General features: G+C 32.5%; 1 protein-coding gene across 4 annotated transcripts in view; it reads right to left on the bottom strand.

Annotated features, from left to right (window-relative positions):
- LOC126887698 (putative helicase mov-10-B.1) overlaps positions 1-24625 on the bottom strand; it is a 219497-nt gene that overhangs the window by 5701 nt on the left and 189171 nt on the right. Inside the window, exon 18 of one of the 4 annotated variants that reach the window (XM_050655358.1) lies at positions 6054-6199. The exons of the other annotated variants lie outside the window; for them this stretch is intronic. Coding sequence (XP_050511315.1) covers positions 6054-6199 — 146 coding nt within the window. The remainder of the gene's footprint in view (positions 1-6053; positions 6200-24625) is intronic. 4 annotated transcript variants of the gene reach the window in all.

Raw genomic sequence — 24625 nt, 5'->3', positions numbered from 1 at the left:
ATAAATTGTCCGAAAGCTCGACAAAAGTTCAAAGTGTTTCTCTTCTAATCAGCCCAAAACACATTGACTGCATTCCCCAAAATTATTCATTTTATATATATATATATATATATATATATATATATATATATATATATATATATATATATATATATATATAAATATATATATATGAAATAAACGAAAAGATTTCTCTGGTGTACAGAAGAAATCTTTTCCGTAGCGGCCGTGACCATGTGAATTCAAAGTCTTGATAAAAGACGATGAAACGACAAAAGATACCTCTTTGTATCACAGATTTGCCTACAAAGCCACGTTATTCGCTACGCATTCGTCAATAACGGAGAAACCGTGATAATATGAAAGAACACGGCGATTGCATTTTATTACACTTCGACCAACACCGGTATTCTACACGACGCGTTTCGCAGGTTATGTCAACCGCTCGTCAGGAACACCTAGGTGAGTGGTCGAAGCGGAATAAAATGCATGGGGCCTTCCTGGTAATAATAAAATAACCAGACTTCAATACACTAGGTACGACATCTATATGAAATAAACGAAAAGATTTCTCTGGTGTACAGAAGAAATCTTTTCCGTAGCGGCCGTGACCATGTGAATTCAAAGTCTTGATAAAAGACGATGAAACGACAAAAGATACCTCTTTGTATCACAGATTTGCCTACAAAGCCACGTTATTCGCTACGCATTCGTCAATAACGGAGAAACCGTGATAATATGAAAGAACACGGCGATTGCATTTTATTACACTTCGACCACCACCGGTATTCTACACGACGTGTTTCGCAGGTTATGTCAACCGCTCGTCAGGAACACCTAGGTGAGTGGTCGAAGCGGAATAAAATGCATGGGGCCTTCCTGGTAATAATAAAATAACCAGACTTCAGTACACTAGGTACGACATCTATATGAAATACCCCCAGTTATTGCGCATTTTTTGGCATACAATTAAGAATTTTATATTCACCATTGGCGTGCATACGGGTATAAATATTTTAGATATATCCCGTATGCACGCCAATGGTGAATATAAAATTCTCAATTGTATGCCAAAAAATGCGCAATAACTAGCTCTTAAAATCTACCAAATTTCATTTGCATATCACAAACCGTCTTAGAGCAATAAATAAATCGTCAGTTTGTAAGAACAATTTCAACACCCCCTATCTCAGAAACGAAGTATTTGCGGGCATAAGTTTATAAAGCAAACTGTCATTTTTATCATGCAGAATTACCCCTTAAAGCTTGCCGTACTTATTGAAAAACACCCTGTATTGACGAAAAACAGGGGTAGTTGTTAAAGTGCCTAACTTTTTTATTATCCAACATAAGCGAATGAATAAAAAAACAGAATGTTAAGAAAATCTGTGGCTATAGTTGGGTTTTAATTTTAGTATTTTATAAAAGCTAGAACATTCCACAGGGTATTCCAAAGTTTGAGAAAAAAACACAGTTTGATTCGTACACCCTGTATACAATGACAATGTACCTGTCTAGCAACAATATTATTACAGCGATATTGATAAAGAATAAGGCTATAACATATTAAAAAAATTACTTAAATCGGACATCAGGTTTAGGAAATACAAGACATTAAAAATGACCCATTTTTTGGGGTGCCCGTTTTCTCTGCCGGTGAGTGTATTTACCTATCGATGAGCTAACTTTAAGTTACATTTCATTCGTTTCGGTCAAAATTTGAAAAAATGGGCCCCAAATAACCCCCCTATTTTGGCCCCCCTTTGAGAGGTTTTTTTCAAAAGCTTAGTTTCTCGACAAAATTTTCTTAAACTTACTCATACCGAATTTCATCGAAATCGGTCCAGTAGTTTTTGCTGGGCGGTGGCGACATACGTACATACTTCCGAAATGTTTTTTTTTATTTGCTTTATAGACTCAGGGGGACTCGATACGTCAAAAAAAAGTGTTTTCTGAAAAAAAATTTTTTGCACGATCCTATAACTTTATCTATTATACTCATACTACGTATGTAGTACGATAAAGTAAAAATCACCTTTTATCGCTATATCACCCAACGGCGGACCATATCTTAAAAAATTTGGATGATTTTTACAATAATTCTTGATAAATGTATGTAATATTTGACTTTCTGTTAATTCCTCTATTATATTTCTCGCCGATATCTGCAATAGTTTAATATCATACAATCTAGTCGTATTTTCCAATATTTGATTTATTGTGCACGTCGATAGAGGGTTTCCGCGTTTATTCATAAAGATGCTAAAATTTTTTACTAAACATCGGATACGTACATGATCCGAATGTGATTCACATACGCATATATTCATAATAACTAGGTACTATTAGACTAAAAGAATTAAAACAAGTCAATTTATACAAATTTTATTGTTTTATAAGATATACATACATTTATTATATTATACAAGATAAAATCAATTATTATAATTATTTTTAGCGATCGGGTTCAGGTCTAACACGTATAGCAGGACCGTAATTTTCGCCTCGACAAACGACTAACGTAAATATATTCCAATTTTGTTTACAAAGTGGACATAGAGGTTCAATATTTTTTATACAGCGAAGACAAAAATGGTGACCACATGGTTGTAAATTACTCATTTTATATCCTAATTTATAATATGTACAAATTACACATTTAGATCGTCTGAAATATAACTTATTATGAATGTAAGATAGCATTTTTTTTACGATTTACATATAAAGGTTGTTGTATTGAAAGTGATTGTTGATCTTTTGTATCGCTATCGTCGGCGTCAGTACTACTTCGTGAAGTAAATGCATAATCATCGTCGGTTTCTGAATCGACATCTGAGTTAATAATATTATCATCATCGGTATAAACGAAATTTTCATTATTCATTGGATCTCTTGGTTCTGTTACATGTTGTTCGTGATATAATACTCGATCTCTTGGTTCTTCTACATTGTGGTCTTCGTCTTGTACATCCATGTTAATATTTCTATTTTCTATCGGTCTAGTTATTCGTCTTCTAAGTCGGATTCGTGATATTTTTGATTTTTTAGATCTAGACTAATTTTCCGACGTCGATGGTTCTGCGAACGGTGGTGATGGTTCTATCGCTGACGACGGTCTTGGCGACGACGGTGACGATTGATGATATTGAGCGATTGTGGACGATCGTCGTTGAACGGTATCGTAACCATCATCATCATCATCTGTATCAGAACCATCGTCGTTGTACGATAATAACATAGATCGTCGTATAATAACATAGATCGTGTGATGATCTGATAATTCATCAATGTTTGATATCGGGATAGTTGGAAAAGATGCAGGTAGAGTAGATTTGTGTAAGTCTTGAAATGCCAACAGTAACCTGTTTTTAGGTAGCTATTGTTGTATTTCGGTGAAAAATGTATCTGGAATTGTCGCCGATGCTGGTGATCAGATGGCATCGAATTTGATGGTGATATCATCGACGTCTGTTTTATATATTTTTTGTTACTTTCAACAAGATACAATGTTGTGATACTTCGCTTGTACGAAATCAACTCGTAAACTACAATTTTATTTTTATTAAATCTCGCTTTATATATAGAGTCGATAGAAATAGTGGGGATATCTTGAACGATAGGGATGAATGCGCATATTCGGGTATCTACAGTTGACTGCTTTATTACTAAATAGACCGCGATAGTTGTGACATTAAAACGTCAAAAAAGTTTCCCCAAAACACGTTGTGTATAGGTACACGATAAAATGTACGCAAATAAAAAAAAAAGTTAAACTTTATCAAGCTAGTGACTATTTAACGTAAGTATTTTAGCGTATACTTAGACATACACGTGTTTGAAAATCTTATGACGTTTTGATGTCACACCTATCAGGGGGGTCCCCACCTTTAATCTATTATTAATATACACACATAAACACCATAAACACATTAATAATTTTTATTTTTTATTTAACGCTTCATGTCTTTCTACTTCATTCATTCTAAACTGTTTTTAAAATTTTTATTTTTTGATACCGGAACAGGGGCGGCCCGTAGGGGTAGGCAAGGTAGGCGCCGCCTACCCTCTTCAAATGTAGTACAATAATATAAATTACTTATTTCAAAATTGTAATTTATAAATTTTGACACAATACCTACAATAAATAGCAAAAATTATCCAAATTATTTTTAAAAATATCCCAAAAAATTTCTCCGTAGTTATAATTATTGTACGCTCCTTGTAGTATCAGTAGTACTGTATAAGATTCCATATTCTTCCTTGGTCAGGCACTTGAAAACGTAGCCTGAAATAGAACGACGCCAACACCGAATTGACGTGCGATCTCTCTCTGTTTACGCGAACAGGCCTGCTGGTAGCGACCGTATTCTACGATTTTGAAACGGCGGATAGGCACAGAGTCTTATAGCCGGACCTACAAAATTTTATCAGTTGCTTCTCTTGTGTCTTGTGAAACTGTTTTAAATAATTGTTTTTTGATTTTGGCTGTTATTAGTAGGTTAAGTATTGAATAAAACTAGGTAGGACAATTTAAATTTGTTTATGAAATTTGAGATCGGTCTATTGAAGGGCATTTTAATTTTATATTAATTTAGTAATAATTCACTAACGACAAATAAATCTGTGAATAGTTATTTGTCAGTCGTCCATTATATTTTTATTGTGTGTCAATACAATTTGGATAATTTAAAGTTAAACTGACCAATTGTGTTATTAAATTATATAGATAATTAAAAATTTAAAGCGAGGTTAATTGTTAACTTATCAATTTATTCGAAGAGTAAATTATTATTTGATACATAAATAAAATAAGTAATATTTGACGTTGTTGAAACGTAGGTGTGTTAGTTTTATTGGTGGAAAAACTTTAGTCATCGAATATGAATATTTTAAACGATGTAATATGCAGTTTGATCGAGACGCCTTTTTCAAGGCGCCAAAATCAAGAAAGATCAGAAATTATTTCAATGGGCCGGCCTTTACCAAATTTAACAATTTTATCCACAGATAAGACAAAAGACAATCGACCATTTTCGAGATCGTTTAAAACAATATGGTATGAAAATCATAAATGGCTAAGCGGAAGTTATTTTAAAAATTCACTTTTCTGTTGGCCTTGTCTGTTGCTCTCAAATTTGAAGCAAAATGTTTGGGTGAGTCAGGGATATTCAGATTTGAAAAATTTATCAGCTAGTGTAAAAAAACATGAATCTTGAAACTCATGAAATATGAAACAAGAACATTTAAACAATTGCTTAGGTTTAAAACGGTTAGAAAAAATAAACAAACTATTGACAGTGCTTTAGCTGGACAAATTTCTCTATCTAATAAGATATATAATGAAGAAGTTGAAAAAGATTGAAGAAGTTGAAGAAATTGATGTTACAATTCTGTTAGTAAAACAAGAACTTGCATTTCGCGGTCGTGATGAGAGCCATAATTCTTCAAACATGGGTAATTTTAAAGAAATTTTTAATTTAGTAGTTAAACGCGATCAGGAAATCCAGGATCATGTTAAAAAATAGAAGGGGTGTTCACGGGTTTGTCAAAAACAATACAAAATGATTTAATAGATTGCCTTGCCGATTACGTAAAAAATGAAATTTCAACAGAAATTAATGAAAGTCAATTTTTTTCTATACTAGCGGACGATACTACTGATATAACCGAAAAATCACAGTGTACTTTAACAATCCGTTTTGTTAACAAAGTTGGTCAGGTAACAGAAAGATTTTTAGGGTTTTTTGATGTTAGCGAGAATAGATCTGCAGACGCTCTATATAGTTTAATTTCAAACGTGCTTGAGCCATATGATTACAAAAATAAATTAATTGCTCAATTTTACGATGGTGCAAGTGTAATGGCTCTGTAAAGTGTAATGTATACTGGCTCTTTAAACGGATTACAATAAAAAATTAAAGTAGATGCTGCAAAAGCAATTTTTACACATTGTTGCGCTCATAGATTACATTTAGTATTGCAAGACGGCTCAAAATGTATTACAAATTGTAGGATATTTTTTGTCGCCTACCCGAAGTATATGTGTAGCCTACCCGCATACTGAGGTCACGAGCCGCCACTGTACCGGAATCGTTAAGATGATATCTCGTTGTAAGTTAGGCACGTATGTCGGATGATACTCTTCGTTGTCCCAATTTTCATCTTCGGTCTCGTCGATGTTTACTTCTGGAAACTTGTTCTGCAACAAAAACATAAGTAAAAATCTTTGGTTAAAATCAACTAGAATTTTTGTGTGTTGTGGCATTAGCGGTAGTATTAACTTTAAAATCTATAGAGTGAGGTGTAGCTTATACAGTCCCTGGCCATATTATTATGACCGCCCATGAATTTTTACAAAAATCAACAATTCCACTAGGTACGTTTTGTTTAAAATATTATTTTTACATTTAATTTTGTTATGTAATGTTAGTGTTATACATTAACTATATTATATTTAATAATAAACACCAATAAAACATTTGAAAATATTATATGTTTGTATACTTTTAATAATTTGTTGAACTTCTGAGCTTAATTAGATGGAAAATATTTGGGAGCTTTTGAAACGAGAAAGTTCCGATGAAAAGGTCACTAACGAAATTTTTTTGATTAAAGGACTAACATATCATTGAAACCACAATGACACATTAAAGCAAAAAAAAATTTAACTGCATTTAAAGTATGCCAAGACGGATACAAGCGCTATTCAAAGTTAAAGATGACTCAACAAAATATTGAAAAAATAGAAAGATGTGATATTTTTAAATGTTAAAAGATATAATGTTAAAAAATAAAAATTTTATTTTATTTTTAAATGCTTTTTTAGTGTTTATTATTAAATATATTACATTTAATATTAAACAGCAATAAACCATTTGAAAATATCACATACAGTCGGAAAAATTAAAGAATACCCATGATCGAACATATAAAACACGCTGTATTCTCCTGTCACCGTGTCACAAAGAAAATTGCCCAGCGCAAGTACATGTAATAATAATTATTACATGTACTTGAGCTGGCCAATTTTTTGTGTGACACGGTGACAGGAAAATACAGCGTGTTTTATATGTTCGTTCATGGGTATTCTTTCATTTTTCCTACTGTATGTATTTGTATTTTTTTAAACATTTTGCTGAACCCCTCTAACTTTGATTGCCGCTAGGACCCGTCTTGGTATACTTTGAATGCAGTTAAATTTTTTTTGCTTCAATTTGCCATTGTGGTTTCAATGATATATTAGTTCTTTAATCAAAACAATTTCGTTAGTGACCTTTTCATCCGAAATTTGTCGTTTTAAAAGCTCCTAAATATTTTCCATCTAATTAAGCTCAGAAGGTCAACAAAATATTAAAAAAATATAAATTTGTAATATTTTCAAATATTTTATTGCTGTCTATTATTAAATATATTATAGTTAATGTTTAACATTAAGATTGCATAACAAAATTAAATTTAAAAATCATATTTTAAACAAAACGTACCTAGTAGAATAGTTCATTTTTGTAAAAATTCATAGGTGGTCATAATAATATGGCCAGGGACTGTATGTAAAAATAACGTCAAAAACTTACCTTTTGTTTTATATTAGCCATTTTTAGATTAAAATTATCACTACTATTCAAATAACTGTTAACTTGTATATTTGTCGAGATTATAATTAATTTATGTATTAAAATATACTGTGTTGATATTCGAATACATCTCTGTTATATACACCCAAAGAGGATAGTAGGTGCGTTCGCGGGCACAGTTGACAAATTGTCGCCGACAATTTCTAACCTCACTTAATATAAATAATACCGTTAATAGATAAATATACAAGATATATTTACTTTTAATTAATATTAATAGCTAATTATTAAATTATAATAGGTAAATATACCTTGTATATTTATCTATTAACGATATTATTTATAACATTTTAAAGTGCGCATGCGATTTGCTGCTAATTTGTCGCCGACTAGTCGCCGACAGGCACATCATCATCATTGTTTGATTTGCTTGTTTAGATATAATGCTAAGTAGAAATGCGTTCAATGATTGTCCCCGTTTAGGATTTAGTCCTCTTCAGGGTTAAGTCCTCTTCAGGCACCCGCGAACGCACTTTATATATGGTAGTGGTGGTGATAGAGAAGAAAAAGAGTGGGGGGTTATTGAGACAATAAAGTTTACAAAACAATAAAGTTTACTAATGAGGAAAATAACTTTCGTTTCACGAAATTACCTCAAAATAAAATAATAATTGCGCCTGTGGGTGTGGAATTGTCAGGCTGTAGCTTTTTAGTACGTTTAAACATGAACTTATGCAATTTGGGATTTAGACCGACGACAATATGTCTTTTATCAATACTACGATTTTTATCATTATTTTTAATAAAAATTCTTCGTAATAAAATAAACGAAATACACTAACATGAATTCGTCTAACGATTCTATTGAAAAAATGAAAATTCTTAAGTATCTACAATTATTTTCTTTCCACTCAATATAAAATAATAATTATTATAAACTACTACTGTATAATTATAATTATTTACATAATACAATGTAATAATCTATTAGTAAGTATAATACTACGGAAACGATTATCTAAAGACACTCGACCAGTGTTTATGAAAAGTTTCCGATTCACAAAGTCGATGCAACTTTGTCAGGAGTCCGGTCCTGAACATGGTAACACAAACTGTGTTTACATTTCAGTCCCAAAAAATCATCTTTTTCACAGTAGTTTATATCCAAATAAACTTGAAAATAAGCAAAAAGTAATAGTATATAGTGCAGTTACCTTACGGAATAAACCAGTGAGTTTTTATTATTTATTTATTCAAAACATTACAAAGCATACCGTTTGTAAGGTTAAGTGACGGCCGAAAGGACGAAGCGTTAAATACCGCTATGAATTCCAAGATTTCATTGGTTAGAACTACCCACGTCATATCTGTGTTCGTATTGGTCAAATGATTAAGAATGACAGACCGGGATATTTAAATACCAATATTGTATGCAGTGTCGTTTCAAGAAAACAAGTCAGCTGACTGAGAATGATGGATAAATAGGATAAATATTAATTTCTTGTTTATCTTACAATTGACAATTTTTATGATAGAAATAAAAGTGTGGTAGAAAATCAATATATATTGAAAAACGGTATTGATTAAAAAACACTATTTATTCGTTTCTACTAATCTTCTTTCTAGACTGTACCTAGTCTCATAAAATATTTCTTTTTATCTCATAAAAAATATAAACAATTATTGTATAGTTATAATATTCTTTTAATTTATTTCAGTTGTTCAATACAAACACGGCAGCACTAGTTAGAATAGATCTTATAAATTAAATTATAAATGCATGAAAATTAAAAAGAGATAATTTACATAAAAGTTAATATACTGGATATGGGGAAAAGTAATTTAGGGGAAATTATATGTTATATTATATAATAATTATGATTTTCTTCGGCATTTTGTGAAGTATAGGGCATGTTGTGTCGTGTGTCCTTTTAAGTCTGAAATTTCATTTACATTTGGATTTTTAAACGTATCACTTATTAATATGTTGCTACGATTTATGTTCCTTTGTGGAGAAAAACCGTTTATGTGATTCAATGTTTTTACATATTGAAACCTTTAAAACACTTCAATTTTTTTATGCAAATTTTTATTAAATTTTTTGTTGCATGTAGGTATATTTGACAAAACAATCTAAACATTGCTGTCACTTAAATTATCTAAATCGGGTGTATGTATTTACAAGCATCGTCAAATCTTCATGATCTTTTTTATTGCAAATTAAATTGATGTTACTTAAATCCCTTAAAGTCGTGGTTTCACTATCAAATAATTTGATCACAGTTTGAGCAAACTCAGGAAGTGACGTCACAACTGCAGTTTGTTCAAATTATAAAAATCTAGTCGTCACACTATCAGTTTGATCAAAGTTTGTATTGAGAGTTGTGGTAGTAGGTACATATATCAAAACCCACAAGCATTCCAACACTTTAGCGAATAATAAGCCCCAAACTCTCTATTGTAGAAGGGACTTAGTAAAAAACCAAAAAGAAATCAAGTCCTGATTAGGAAAAATCTAGAAAACAAACAAGAGTAACTATTGGCTACAAAAGCTGCTGTACAAAAATCAGTGTGCATGCTGAAGAAAGCAACGCAGGGAATGATAACGAAACAATTTTAATGTGTAGCTAGGCCATGACTGATAAACATATACAGGGGCTCACAGCTTAAATGATGCAGTCACTACTCAATAAAGCTAGCTTGTGTCAGTCGCTAAATATTTATTAGAAAAAACTTACATACTGAAAGTAGGTAAGTTAGTATGAGTCTTCTAAAATAGCATAAGCTATGTTTTGGGTTTCAAATATGCAATAATTAACACCCTCAGCGCCAGTGTATCCTTTTAGATATACACTGTCCTCAACACTGTGTACCGAAAAAGATACACATGGCTCGTTGTGTTCGATCTATTGTGTCACCTAAAAGGACACACTTTCCTAAGTTTTTATATGTAGAGAATAATGCTATGGCCTGAGCCAATTTCCTGGTATAACTGGGTTTGGCCTTATGACATAAAAAGATAGATTGTATGTAACTAGAAATTCGTATGAAAAATGTTGCCATGTATGGGCCAAAACAACTTGCTCCAACTCATTATGCAGGGAAAGATTCAAGGAAAAAGAAGCATAGGGAGATGCAGAATATCTTAGCTGCGCAACCTGAGAGAATGGTACGGATGAACATCAAACGAACTTTTCAGAGCAGTCGTCTGCAAAGTCCTAATAGCTAAGATGTATTGTCAGAGAAATAGCAAATAATCCCAAAAAAGTGCACCAAAATTGAGAGATGAGGTGGAAACATAGTTTGGAAAAAGATGTAACCCTAAAACAATTAGACGGATATTACAAAAGAATAATCTACATAGCTGAACTACAAGAAATAAATCTTATATCAACCAAAGAAATAAGCAACAAGGAGTTTTGTTTATTAATATTCTCCTTTAAAAGTTTACATCATTTTAGCTGATATCAAAATCGTACACAAAATAATTAAAGAACTATTGTTATTTAAGTATGGTATATTTGAAACCCAAAACATAGCGTATGCTATTTTAGAGGACTTATAGTTAGTAACTTACTTTCAGTATGTAATTTTTTTTCTAATATTGGGTCACTGACACAAGCTAGTTTTATTGAGTAACGACTGTATCATTTCAGAATTGAGGCTGTGAGTCACTGTAGGTGCAGTACAATAATTTTGCTTATACAAATTATCAGTAATAATATTTATTTACATCAAAATAAAAATTCCATCACATAATGATGTCTAACAGCTGATTGTCATTTGTCTTTATTGCTTAATTCTCTGACCAACACGAACACAGATATCACGTGGGTAGTTCTAACCAATAAAATCGTGGAATTCATAGCGGTTATTAACGGCTCGTACGAAAGGCCAGTTATCAGAACCAGTTCTGGTTCTACAACTGGTCCATAATTACCAGATCCGGCTTAACTAATTTGTCAACAATCATGACTGAAGATCAACAACCTCAAAACAAAACCTCATATTCTGCTGTGCTTAACAATGCTTCAATTCAGTTTCCTTCAAAGCTTCAAGCAATTTTATTTAATTCTTTACCTGATACTAAAATAGAAGAGTACTTAATAGCACTTGGTGAAGTTGTTCATCCATGGAATATTTTATTTTCGTCAAGGCTATCAAATAACAGAATATGTATTTATCTCTCCAGTGAATCCTTGGTGGAAAAATGTATGTCCGGTCCAGCAGAAATAACAATTAAAGGCGAAAATCTCAAAGCACGAAAATTGATAACTCCTAACGAAAGACTGTTACTATCGGGTGTTTCCCTTTCTATTCCACATAATCTAATAGAGAATGAGTTAACCAAATTAGGTCTTAAATTAATGTCACCTTTAACCTTCCTTAGAATCGGTAGTCAACTTCCAGAATTTCAACACGTCAGTTTTAGAAGACAAACTTATATTCAACCACTTGTAGATATAGACCTTCCTTCTTCTTTCTTAATTTCATATGATCAAACTTCGTATCGCATATTTTTAAGTTTAGATAAACCTTCATGTTTTATCTGTAAGAACACCGGTCACATTGCAGCAAATTGTCCAAATCATAATCAACAAAATGATTCCTCTCATATCCAACACCAACCACAACAACCAATACAACAACAACCACAAGAACCCCCCCAGTCTATTCCATCACCCCTAGAAATGGAACCAAATCATCCAGTCAGTAATTCTAGTGCCGAACCTTCACTTAACCAACAAACAGATACTAATTTAATGCCCCCCGTATTAATTATGGAAACTAATTGTATATCTAAGGATCAGTCAACCACCAATAAGAGAACAATTTCGGAAATTAATACTACTTCATCTCCCACTGAAGAATTAAATAAAGAATTTAAAGTACCAACACAAACCAAAAAGAAACAAAAAAAGCAAACTGAATCTACCAGATCAATTCAGGAAATAATGATGCCAACAAAAACAGTAATTCACGATACGTCAAATAATTTTAACTTAACATATGAACAAACACTTGACTTTTTTGAAAATTATACTAGCTCGACGGATCCCATTAGTTTATTACAAACATACACAACGGATATACCCAACTTTATTTACATGTTAACAACAATTAAGCTATATTTTACAGAAAAAAGCATGAAAACCAAATGCACTAAATTAATAAACAAAATCGAAAAAATGCTAGACGATCCCGCTTATCAAGATAGTGATTGTTCGACAAATTCAGCTCCATAAATAAACTAAAACCTTCGAACCGATACTACAATGGAATGTTAACGGGTTTTATCCCCGTTTAGAAATGCTTAAACATTTATGTTCAATAATCTCACCATCAATAATATGTTTACAAGAAACAAACTTTAAAGGACATCATAGTTATGGCATGAAGAATTATTCTTGTTTCTATAAGAACCGAGACAACGCAAACATCGCTAGTGGAGGAGTTGTTATGTATGTTAACAAAAAATATGAATCGGAAGCATTAGTAATCAATAGTAATTTAGAAGTAGTAGGAGTATCAGTGTCCTTTCCCCAAAAAATGAATATCTGTAATATTTATATTCCACCTGACTTACCTATCACAGAAGCAGATATTTCAGATGTATTAGACCAGATTCCCACTCCCAGGATAATCGTTGGTGATTTTAACAGCCATAATCCAATATGGGGATCTCTCGGAATAAATTCCAAGGGCAAAATTTTAGAAATCATAATTACCTCAAAAAACCTAAACTTGCTGAATGATGGACAACCAACAAGATATAAAATTCATACAGGTAGTTCATCAGCTATCGACCTGTCATTATGTGATCCTGTACTGTCAGCAAAGTTTGCATGGGACGTGATTCCGTTTTTATTTGGAAGTGATCATTATCCTATTAAAGTCTCTTTTAACAGTAATTATGAAGATACTAATACAACCCCAATACCAAAATGGAATCTAAAGAAAGCCGATTGGTATTTATTCAAAAATTATATTCAACAGAACTGCCATACCTTACAAGAAGTCACCGAAAATCATCATATAGATGAACTTTTGAATTCGTTTGTTTCATTAATCCATCTTGCCGGTGAAAATCATATAGGTAAAACACAAACTCTACATAAAAAAAAATTCATTACCATGGTGGAACGCAGAGTGCACTGACATAATAAAGAAATATAAAAAATCCTTTAACAAATTGAAACGTCACAAAACACTTGAAAATACTATAGAATATAAGAAATTACGGGCTCAAGCTAGATATATAACTAAAAAGAACAGAAAAAAATCTTGGCAAGAATTTATGTCTTCTATTAATTCCACTATGCCTATAGCACCGTATGGGAAAAAGTTAGAAAAATATCTGGAAGTAATACCTATAAAAAGATTCCATTTCTATGCAATAACAAACAGATAGTAACGTCTAATAACGAAATAGCAGATTTATTAGCAAAACAATTTGAAATGAACTCCAGCAATAACAACTTTTCTAAAGAATTTATCAATAATAAGATGATTTCCGAAAATAAATTAATAGATTTTAATTGCGTTGAAGATAATCCTCGTAATATAACATTTACCATGGAAGAGCTTAACTATTCTTTAAGTAACAGCAAAAAATCGGCGCCAGGACCAGACGATATTCCTGTTAGTTTTTTTACAAAATCTACCAGATAATGGAAAACAATATTTTCTTAACCTACACAACAGAATTTGGACCAATAATGAGTTTCCCACAAAATGGACGCAAGCGATAATAGTTCCATTACTAAAACCAAATAAACCACGAACTGATCCCGAATCATATAGGCCAATTTCGCTTACCAATACAATGTGTAAAATCTTAGAAAAAATGGTGAATAATAGACTAAGGTGGTTTTTGGAAAATAATAACTTAATAATCAATGAACTTTATAACTCATGGCTTTCGCAGGAACAGATCCACTATAGATAATTTAATTGACCTAGAATCCGAGATAAATGAATCTTTTGCAATTGGACAGGAATGTCTTGCGGTTTTTTTTTCGATATAACAAAGGCGTTTGACATGGCTTGGAGATACGACATTCTTAACACACTAAGTCATTGGGGCGTCAAGGGTAACATGTTATATTTCATTAAAAATTTTCTTAGTAAGACACAATTTAAGGTTAAGATAAATGGTACACTATCCAGCACTAAAGACCAAACAAATGGAACACCTCAAGGATCTGTTATTAGTTCAACACTATTCTTAGTAGCAATAAACAAAATCTTAGAAAACTTTCCAAAACTTGTTAAACCGAGATTATACGCTGACGATTTGGTTATATATTCAAGAGGAAAAAATATTCTTTCTATACAGAAAAACTTACAATGTGCATTAAATCACCTTGAAAACTGGTCGAAAGCTGTGGGATTGCAATTCTCTACAACCAAAACTAAATGTATTTTATTTTCAAAAAAACGGCAGTATACAACTCCAGATCTTCAGTTATATGGAAACAACTTAACTTATGTGGAACACTTAAAATTTCTAGGAATGATCTTTGATAAAAAACTATCTTGGAAGTACCACATTATGCACATTAAACAATCTTGTCAATCTGGTCTCAATTTAATGCGTACACTGTGCAATCGTAATTGGGGCTCAGATTGTAAAAGTTTGATTCTTATTTACAAATCTCTAGTACGATCCAAACTCGATTATGGATCAGTTGTATACTCATCTGCAAAGAAGACACTTCTTGCTCAACTAGAAGTCATACAAAATACAGCATTAAGAATAGCCACAGGAGCATTCTGTACTAGCCCCATTAATAGTTTACAATGTTTAACTGGAGAACCACCTTTAAATTTCCGAAGAATGTACTTGTCATTAACCTACGCATCATCCGTATATGCAATAAAATCGCATCCCACTTTCCATCACACTATTGCAGAACGTTTCAAAAAAACTTACGTAAATAAAAAAAGAACGAACCCTCCCTTTTACGAGAGAATCAGAAGATATCTCTCTCTCCATAATATTCAATTCCCAAAATTTTTTGATCAGACCAATACAGTAACTCCTCCCCCTGGACCTTTTCTCCTGCAATATGCGATTTAACTCTTTCTAAACACAATAAGTTTGACACCCCACATGCAATAATTATTCAATCTTTTCTCAACATACTTGCTTCTTTCCCAGATCATTGTCATATTTATACAGATTCATCTAAGACTGCTGATGGTGTGGGATCGGCAGTAGTAAATTCAAACACTATATTACAATTTAAATTATCTTCCACTTGCAGTATTTACTCTGGAGAACTATATTCAATTCTGCAAGCCCTCATTCATATTCGTACTCAAAAAATTCCAAAATCTGTCATAATCACTGATTCTCTCAGTGCATTACATACGATAGAACAGTTATATACAAGTAATCCTATAAGCATTTTAATAAAAGAACAATTACATTTACTAAAGAACACGATGCAGCAAGTAGGCTTTATATGGGTTCCATCACACATTGGACTTCAAGGAAACGAAAAAGCAGATTTTCATGCCAGAGAAGCAATACGCAGTGCGTCTTCAGTGTTAGTGAACTTAGTGCCTGTTTCCGATTACAAAGCATTCCTTAAAGGAAAAGTAATAAGCAAATGGGAAAACGAATGGAATCTTTCGCAATCAACTCTACGCACAATAAAGCCCTCAATTGAACCTTGGTGTGAGATAGACTTAAATCGCCAGCTGTTTGTGAAGCTAAATCGTTTACGCATAGGGCATAGCAGACTTACTAACAGCTACTTGATCTCTAAATCAAATCGCCCTATTTGTGACCTGTGTAATTGCGACATCAACGTAACACATATATTAATAGAGTGTCCTAAATACAATAGTGAAAGACAAAAACACTCAATACCTATCAGTATAAAAGCACTCTTAGGACCACACTGTAAGCTTACACATTTGTTTAATTATTTGAAAGACATTAATGTTTTAAACAAACTATAACCACTGTTAACATTTTGTAAACCCCATTCTTAATTTGTAAATTATGATACTGTTACCTAAATGTGAACTTATGTAATAATCAAAATACTATTAGATTTAAGTAACCATATGTATCAATGATAGTACAGCTAATAACCCAGAGTGGTTGATGCTGTTAACAATAAAATAAAAAAAAAATGTTTTGTCAGATTATCTAACTGCCACATTTATATACAAAAAATGGTATTTCAACTGCAAATTAATTTGTTAATATCTTTGTAACTGATATCAAAAAGTTTGTTAGTTGAAAAAATTGAACTTAACTGTACGTAATTGTTTTTACAAAGTTAAAAAGTTTAAAAAGTGATTTAAATAATTTGAAGTTTATTGCTCAAATTTTTTTTGAATTATTCTTTTTATCAAAATTTAAAATGCTTTTTCTTTTGAACACTTCATTTATATTCTGAAACTTACCTATCAGATGTTTAAATTTAGTTAATAAAAATATATGTAAATTAACTACAGACGACAGCCTGACTTTTATAAAATTAATGTTAATTTTTGTGAAATATTTTGTCTCAAAAATGCATTGTTTCGACAGAAAAACTTTCAAGATCCTCCTATTATTATCATCAGTATAATTTTCAGGTTAAAATAAAAACCAATAATAGGTAATACACAAATTTTATTTACACCGCAGGACACAACATACAAACGAATATAATCCATGCACGTTATAAATAACATAAAGACAAATCTTTATAAAAAGTCGTAACTTCGTTAAGCTCCCTTTTGAATTTTTTATCGAAACGATAACTCGATATAAATCCCGGTACGAAGCAAGTTCTTTTAGTGTAAGCTTTCTTGGCACTCATATTTAAATAATATTAACCACCAAAACCAGTAATTTTATATTAACTACGAATAATTAATTATTTTCAAAATTTTCACATTCACTCCAATGCAAAACTAGCATCTATCTCTACGCCACCGCCGCCTACTGGCAAACCAAGCAAACAGGCAAAATAGTGTACAGAAATTTCAAGGTCGTCCTGTCTCGATTCCTCTCCCCTGTGTTCGCACAATTAAATTCCAACAGAGGGTGCTCAAAATTTCAAAGATGGATGACAACTCTAGGAAAACAATAATAATTCATTTTGTCATTTGAATTCACAGTTCTAAAACGTTAAATTAAAATCACTTACAGGAGTGTTATGCCAAAGTAACCACTAAGTCTTGCAACTAAGACATCTTAGTTAAAGACGACTCAAAATAATTATGTTTAATCTGGATGCATGCATTAAAATTTGATGCTAACTACTGATTTGTTTTTACCTTTTTTTCATAAAAAACATAAAAAACGATAATCACACAGCATTCTAAAAATTATTAATCTATCTTAGGATTTCTAATTTTGTCTTTAATTTAATTAATAGGTGCACTACAGTTTATTTTAGACCAACAGATAACCTGGAAACTTGGAAACTAAGTAGGTGAATTTATTTTATAATAATCGTGTTCTGGAAATTACGAGGTGGTCGGGATATTTTGCATAACGATGTACATTCTATGTACAGAATATATACATTTTATTTATTTATTTAATTTTGCAGTCGTTTAAACATTAAAAAATACTACGTTTAATACAAACGTTAAATTAACAAAATGTGTGATTTGGCATTGGTTAATTTAGGTCATTACGTAGAGTATAATAGGAATGAATACTGAGGAGCACTGCAATAGTTTTTTTTAAGTCGAAATTATTGTTAATTACAACATAAACTGACCGCAAATATGTAGGTACACAAATTAATGGCAAAGTCAATGTTTTCCTTGAGTTGATGCTTTTCAAATTCGCCACCAGATTTATAAAAAAAGAGGTACTACTGTTTAGTCATTAAATACACCTTCATACATGCTCCAAACCCACATAGAAACTGTGAAACTATATACATACCTCATAATGAATTGGACCATACAGTAATAGAAAAATATATAGAATCTTTGAACTCATTCAATTGAGACAATATATAAATGAGTATCCGAAAAATAAAAGTAGCAGATACCCCCTTTTCGCTTAGTAGGGCAGAATAGTCTAAATTGACATGACGTTCACCCGAAAAATCTTAAGCAGTTTCAAAGCGCTGATGACATAGCGCACTGGTCTGGTAAACGCACCCATTGCATCCACCTGTTTAACGTAAGTAAGTAATTTTCAATAAATGTTTAATTCTTTTAAAGGGTAAAACTGGCAACACTGTCGAAGGTGACGAAAATTTGACTTCTTGGCACATGTCTGCCATAGATATTGTTTGAAATATTAAAAAACTTGATTATTTTAACCAATATTACGTATTTTTTCATAATTTAATTGTAAAAATCAGTTATACTTATTATGTTTTAGTTACTTTCTTTTTATTAAGACATATTTATATACTTTTGTAGCATTTTCACGTCAATTTTTTTGTTATTATTACATTTTTTAATTTTTTTAAAATTATTTCTTAATTTTTGGACACTTTTACTAGTTTCCCCCCAAAGAGACTAGTAAAATTTAAGCTTTTTGTCACTTTTTAGGCTAAGTTCGCAAAACAATCGGCAATTTCAAGGTCTACCCTTTCAGTAAATTTTTACCGTTATCTCTAATTATTATACACTTAATTGTGCCCTTATTTAATCAACCTTCACAACTCTGTATAGTAAGTTCATATTCTGACAGAATTTCTCTTTTTAGGAAATGTGACACTGGAAGGGCCTTAAGCTGACTAGGCCATGTTCATACGATCAAATTATAAGGATATAGCCTACCTTGATTAGTGGATTACTGCGTAGAATTAGTCCTACCACTAAGCTCGTAGTCTGTAGCCACCAAGTTTAATTGATTTTGAAGTGCGGTACTCCATTGGTGGTATCTGGGGCTTCTGCTGAGTGCAAATGAACCAACCAAGACCACAGATTCAGGTGTTCATCTGTTCGGAACCAACGATAAGCTGCTACTATATGCCCAAAACCCATTCCAGTCCAGTACAAATTGGAGACTAATGCCAAAACTTGAAATCGGACACAGCGAAAACCAACCAAGCGGAAAATTAACCAAACAAACCAACAAAGCAAACAAGGCCCAAAACAAACCAAGCATTATGACAATGGTTACAGCGTTAAAGTTAAGTATTATTTTTACTTCTAGAAAATAAATTAGTGAATTCTGCTAATAATGAACGTAAAATGTGTTCTACTAAGCTAGCTTAATTCACTAAAATAATTCTACCACTTTAATATGAATTAATAATATATTCCTCCTCACCCTGTGATGTAATGTGGCCAAAATTGTAGGTTTCACTTCGAAACTTTGTAAAATATCTAGGAAGCTATAAATCCCCGTCTTCCTGGTTCCTTATTTTCAAACCGATTTGAGAAATAAGTTCATACTTCCTAAGATTACTTCGGATAAAATTTGGGGTGTAAATCCTCTAACTAAGAGAAGAAGGACCTCCTATCATATCACCAGTCAAATTCCATCTGAAGGAAGGAAATGTGCAAATGTCAGTCAAATCTGACATTAGGAAAAATATAATTACCAACTCATGTTTTGAAATCTGCATTAAAGCTAGGTTCACCTAAATGTTTACTAAATTTTAGGGTACTTTGTGTACTAATTTACTTCTGGTACTACTGTAACCTTTGACACAATGACTTGACAAGACAAGGACGTGACCTTAACCTATGTTTACCAATCATGTAAACATTGTCTGTATACATTTATTTACTATAATTATTTTTAGATTCTTTAAACCAAAGAGGCTTCCTACCTCCAAAGGCTATAATAACCAGAACAGATCTAATCGAACCAACAGAAAGGTCAGTAGTTCTCTTCAAATCTTAAAGGAACACTCTAAGTAGGGTTACCATAATTTATTAAGGCCAAATCCGGACAGGGGCAGTCCAAGGGGTTGTAGAAAATGTAAAATGTGAATTTGGCTGTGTTGTTACCTCTATATACATTGTACATAATATATGCGAAATGCATATGGCACAATTAAAAATCTCTGCCAGTTAAAAAATTCTAAAAACGTAACAAAAAACTAAACGTAAATACACAGTAGTCATTACACTAACTCAACTACAACTAACTGTCAACCGAATATTGTCTGCTCATGCTCGTGGGCTGTTGACAAGTTGTGCGACCAACTTAACTAGGTGCTGCGCAGAATGAAATTTCCCTCCGTTGGGACAAGTGTTTTCCATTTTTTTTAGTAAAGAAAAAAATCCGGACATTTCTCATATCCGGACGCCAATCCGGACATGTCTTTCAAATCCGGACTGTCCGAACGAAATCCGGACGTATGGTAACCCTAACTCTAAGGTATGATATTTTATTTATTTCAGCTTTTACTACCAAAGTAATCGCTTTCTACATACTGGCAACCAGATAAAACTACATCCTCATCTGAAAAACTTTATCAAGATATATAAAATATAACATTATTAACCTGTTAATATATAAGCAAATAAAATCATTTTTAACTTTATATTTCTATTATTTACTATTGGAAAACAAAATCAATTATATACTACTACCTATATTTGAGCAATTACTATTCTGTGAGTGAATATTGTATTTACATGAATTTTCAATAATTAACAATACAACAATAGCAATTGTAGCATTTCAAGCGTAACACCATCAAAACAAAAAAATTAGAATATCTAGGACATGTAATGAGAAATCAAGAACGTTACGGCCTTCTCCAACTGATTCTCCAAGGGAAGGTAAATGGTAAAAGAGGACCGGGAAGAAGACGCATTTCCTGGCTTCAAAATTTACGTAAGTGGTATAACACGACTACCACTGAACTGTTCCGCTCTGCGGTAAACAAAGTCAAGATAGCCATGATAATCGCCAACATCCTGAACGTACAGGCACTTTAAGAAGAAGAAGTAAACTTTAAATAAAAACACCAGTTTGAAGGCTCAATAAAAAACCAGATGATTTAAACCAAGGTTTTAAGCATGTTGGTTTAAACCTGCCAACCCTGCCAAGCCGGGATAAAAGAGGAGGGGCCTCTAGGTTAGCTTAGCCCCTGCCTGGAGGAATACATATTTTTGGCTCACAGAATCGACACTGCCTCGGAACCAGAATGAAGAACTCGTTCCTGAAAAACTATGTACATTTATGAAAAAGTTGTATTTCATAAAAAACGTGGGAACTATGATAACTGGAAGAAGAAAAGCAACGCGCTTGCTCATAGTCTTGTAGGGGCAGTAAGGCCCAGATCATTCGTCTCAACAGTCTTTGTAGGATTGGCCGTGTTGCTCTACAAAAAGAGCGGCTCAAGAAAATTGGTTGATGTAGTTTCCTCTTTGGGGTTTTGTTCATCTTATACAGAAGCTGTTCCTCTGGAAGTGTCAGTGAATCGCAGGTGATTCGCAGAAAATTGACCAGCCGTGCTTTATACAGCAGGTGTACGATAACGCTGATTTTAACGTCGATGGATACCACCACAATTTTCACGTCAGGGGTGGCATTTCTTGTATTGCACCAAAACATGCTGTAGCTCCTAACCAATCCATTCCTCGGTTAAAACCGAAAACCGCACCTGAGGTTTATGAAAGTCAGGGAGCTGTTCAACATTTTATATTGTAATTTGTAAAATTAATAATCACGATATTTGACTCCCACCTTCGTAATACTGAATTTGTTCAATTTCGAACTTTTTTGAAGTTATCAAAGTGAATTTTTTATTCTGCGCGCATGCGCACACATACAGTATGGAATTTGTTGCTAAATGTTTTAAGTTATATATATGTATTAGTCCAAAAAAGGTGTGGAAAGAATATATTAGTGTTTTTAGTAAATATATTTATTATCATTTTTGTATCATTGGATTTGTCTACCTCGGGAATAAGATAATAAGTAATATTTAAAGTATTTTTATACTTCATTTGGTTTATTTGACACTATGTCTGATAAATCTTGTAACCCGCACAAACAAAAGGAGTAAAGCTCAGTGGTAGAGCGTTCGACTGGAGATCAAGAAGTCCCCGGTTCGAATTCGGGTGTTTTCTATTTTTTGAAGTGAAAACTTCTTTAGGGACGTTGTGCGATTTTTGGATAGGGGAAAAAGCATTGAATTCGCGACCGTCATCGCTTATGCTATATATTATTCGTATGTATATATAAATTGTATAGAAGTATTTAAATTTAAAATAAATGTAAAACCTATTTTACGATGGGGAAAAGGATTTATTTCGCGACCGTCATCTCTTCAGCGAAATAAATTTTGTACGTATCTATATTATGTATATGTATACATAAATTGTATAGAAGTATTTAAATTTAAAATAAATGTAAACCCTATTTTTGGATGGTAAAAAAGGACTTATTTCGCGACCATCATCGCGACCGTCATCTCTTCGACGAAATAAATGTACGTATATTTATTGAAGTGAAAACTTCTTTAAAGACGTTGTGCACTTTTTAGATGGAAAAAAACTATTGAAATAGCGACTATCATCGCGACCGTCATCGCTTTGGCTAAATAAATTTTTGAAGTGAAAACTTCTTTAGGGACGTTGTGCACTCTTTGGATGGTAAAAAGTAATAAATTAGCGACTGTCATCTCTTCGACGAAATAAATATTGGAAGTGAATACTTCTTTAGGGACGTTGTGTACTTTTTGGATGGAAAAAAGTATTAAATTAACGACCGTCATCGCATCGATGAAATTGATTTTTGAAGTGAAAACTTCTTGAAGGACGTTGAGCACTTTTTGGATGGGGAAAAATTATTAAACTAGCGACCGTCATCGCTTCGACGAAATAAATTTTTTAAGTGAAAACTTCTTTAGAGACGTTGTGCACTTTTTGGATGGGGGAAAAAGTATTAAATTAGCGACCGTCATCGTTTCGACGAAATAAATTTTTGAAGTAAAACTTTCGTTAGGGACGTTGGGCACTTTTTGGATGGGGGAAAATTATTGAATTAGGGACCGTCATCGCTTCGACGAAATAAAATTTTTAAGTGAAAACTTCTTTAGGGACGTTGTGCACTTTTTGGACAGGAAAAAGTATTAAATTAGCGACCATCATCGCTTCGACGAAATACATTTTTGAAGTGAAAACTTCTTTAGGGACGTTGTGTACTTTTTAGATGGGGAAAACGTATTGAATTAGCGACCGTCATTGCTTTGACGAAATAATGTTATGAAGTGAAAACTTCTTTAAGGACGTTTTGCTCTTTTTAGATGGGGAAAAAGTATTGAATTAGCGACTGTCATCGCTTCGACGAAATAAATTTTTGAAATTGAAAATTTCTTTAGGAACGTTGTGCACTTTTTGGATGGAAAAAATATTAAATTAGCGACCGTCATCGTTTCGACGAAATAAATTTTTGAAATAAAAATTTCGTTAGCGACGTTGTGCACTTTTTGGATGGGGGGAAATTATTGAATTAGGGACCGTCATCGCTTTGACGAAATAAATTTTTGAAGTGAAAACTTCTTTAGGGACGTTGTGCACTTTTTGGAAGGAAAAAGTATTAAATTAGCGACCGTCATTGCTTTGACGAAATAATGTTATGAAGTGAAAACTTCTTTAGGGAAGTTTTGCTCTTTTTAGATGGGGAAAAAGTATTGAATTAGCGACCGTCATTGCTTCGACGAAATACATTTTTGAAGTGAAAACTTCTTTAGGGACGTTGTGTACTTTTTAGATGGGAAAAAAGTATTGAATTAGCAACCGTCATCGCTTCGACGAAATAAATATTTGAAGTAAAATCTTTTTGAGGGACGTTGTGCACTTTTTGGATGGGGAAAAAGTATTAAATTAGCGACCGTCATCGCTTCGACGAAATAAATATTTGAAGTAAAATCTTTTTGAGGGACGTTGTGCACTTTTTGGATGGGGAAAAAGTATGAAATTAGCGACCGTCATCGCTTCGACAAAATAACTTTTTGAATTGAAAATTTCTTTAGGGACGTTGTGCACTTTTTGGATGGGAAAAAGGAGTATTAAATTAGCGACCGTTATCGAGACCATCTTCGCTTCGACGAAATAAATATTTGAAGTGAATACTTCTTTAGGGACGTTGTGTACTTTTT

Source organism: Diabrotica virgifera, chromosome 7 (genome assembly GCF_917563875.1).
Source record: "Diabrotica virgifera virgifera chromosome 7, PGI_DIABVI_V3a".
NCBI classification, from domain to species: domain Eukaryota; kingdom Metazoa; phylum Arthropoda; class Insecta; order Coleoptera; family Chrysomelidae; genus Diabrotica; species Diabrotica virgifera.
This window is presented reverse-complemented; position numbering and strand designations above follow the sequence as displayed.